This window comes from Daucus carota, chromosome 3 (genome assembly GCF_001625215.2).
Source record: "Daucus carota subsp. sativus chromosome 3, DH1 v3.0, whole genome shotgun sequence".
In the NCBI taxonomy this organism is placed as follows: Eukaryota; Viridiplantae; Streptophyta; class Magnoliopsida; order Apiales; family Apiaceae; genus Daucus; species Daucus carota.
This window is the reverse complement of record NC_030383.2, coordinates 31066461-31068753: the sequence shown is the minus strand read 5'-3', so window position 1 is coordinate 31068753 and position 2293 is coordinate 31066461. Positions and strand designations below refer to the sequence as shown.

The 2293-nt window shown below is 36.3% G+C and overlaps 1 protein-coding gene across 1 annotated transcript; it reads right to left on the bottom strand.

Moving 5' to 3' along the window:
• Positions 1-189: 189 nt before the first annotated feature.
• On the bottom strand, positions 190-729 carry LOC135151475 (uncharacterized). Its single transcript, XM_064089935.1, has one exon. It carries the CDS (start codon positions 727-729, stop codon positions 190-192), a length of 540 nt encoding a protein of 179 aa, XP_063946005.1.
• Positions 730-2293: the final 1564 nt, after the last annotated feature.

Genomic DNA, 2293 nt, shown 5'->3' with positions numbered 1-2293 from the left:
GAACATAAGGAGATTCTCGAAGTATGAGTCTGCACTGCTCCAGGATATGACCAACTTCTAGTAAATTCATCGTACCACTCATCAGAGCTCGACATACTAGCAGCGAGTCAGATTCAAGCGTCACCCTCTGTCCAGATTGTTTCATAATCCAAGATAAAGCCTCCCTTACACCAATACATTCAGCCTCCATCACAATTGCTGGCCGGAATAACGTAATACATTTCCGCCTACAAATGCTCCCTCCTGATCACGAAGTACCATACCTACAGAGAATGATTCATGCCCCGGGAAAAATGAAGCGTCAACATTGAGTTTCAGCTCCCCTGATACTAGAGGTTGCCATCTCTTCAAGTTGCTGGCTCCGTTAACACTCATAGCTCTCGTGTCAACACTTGATTTACGAGCAGTCTTCCATTCCTTATACACTTTGAACGTAATCTCCATTGGAATGGCATGGTTCATCCATTGGTTTTGCCAGACCTTTTTATTCCTCCAGAACCAAATACCCCATAACACCAGGCAGATAGAGACAATATCTTCATATTTAGCAATGGCCGATTCATGAAGTAAGCAATCTGAAACTGAATACGCCTCCCTCATGTCATACTTGAGATCAACAGATTGCCAACAGTTTTCCGCAAATCTACAGTCGAAAAATAAGTGAAGAAGGTGTTCTTTATCCGCATTACACACTGGACATGTAATTGGAAGTCTAACACCTTTATGCATCAACCTTATTCGAACTGGGACGTTATTTCTGCACAATCTCCAAACAAAAATCTTAACCTTATGAGGGATAGATAACCGCCAAATTCGTCGTCAACCCTCTGATTGAGTACATAATGTCATTGCGCAGTACATATATTCGTAATTTAAAATAAATTACTTAACGTATGAATCAAGACATGTAAATTAAATACAAGTTGAAAGGCATATGTTTAGCCTATTTGTATTTAAGAGTATCAACTCAACTCTGATAAGAAAGAAAGTAAATTAGCAAGCACTATTGAAGGAATCCGTACGAAGAACGTCAAGTGATTTATTAAAATCATATGTCTGAAGAATTTCAGGATCCTGCTGCACACCACTGAAAGAAGTTCATTTATATGTTCAAGCCTCAGTGTACAAATAATATTTTGTAGCACGTCCAGAAGTCCAGAAGGTAAAAAATTTTTAATACTTTATTTATTCAGAAGATTCCAAACTATTTCTACTTATGAAGAAGAACTACGAAGACAAAGACTCGATGAACAAGCCACTTCACAAATGTTTAATTGATAAAGAATATTTGATTCAGCTAGATACAGATGAACCAGACAGTACATTTGTGTGTCAGCTACTCAGATTAAATATTCTGCATCAACAATAGGTGGTCGTTCAATCAAGACAAAGAATCAGATCTTTTAAAAGGAAGTCAGAAGACCTGCTGCTGAAGAAGTGCTCAATATAATTATTCTTTTAATTAATTCACATCTCAAAATAATTATATAAGTTATGTAATTTATTTATTAAATTAATTCACACTCGAATTAATTTCATTTATGAATTTATATAATTAATATAATTAAGTGGATAATTATTGGATTAATTATATAAGAAAAATCATTGTTTATATGCTTTTTGGGCACGGTATGACAATCTAAGGGATTGTCATACCGCACCATGACTTGTGCCTATGTCAGACGGCATGACAAACCATTTGGTTTGTCATACCGAATGATTAAGGCATGACAATGGTGATTGTCATACCGAAATCACAAGGTATGACAATCCCTTGGATTGTCATACCACATGAAGACTTAGCCTCCAAGGTTTGATTGTCATACCTTCCCACTGATTGTCATACCGTTTGTCATACGGATGTCATACCTATTCAAAATCAGCATGACAATGCTTGTAATTGTCATACCTTCCCTTGTATTGTCATTCTGATTGTCATACCTTCCCTTAGATTGTCATACCTTCTCATTTGTGCCATGACAATGCTTCTAATTGTCATACCTTTTGTCATAGCACTTGTGTAATTGTCATAGAGCTTCCTAAGGGTTGTCATGCCTAGCTTTGTCATATTAGTTCAATGGTTTGCCTATAAATATGGCTTCACCACTTCATTTGTTCAATGTTCATTGCATTGTAAAGCTTTCAAGTTGTGCTAAACTTGCTTTTGTTTAATCCACAGTTTTCTGTGCTTTGATCACTCGGTTGTTTTAATCCGCTAAGTTAGAATACTTCCTGTCAAATTTATTCTACGAACTAGTGGACTTTAAAACGAACCATATTAATTATATAACGA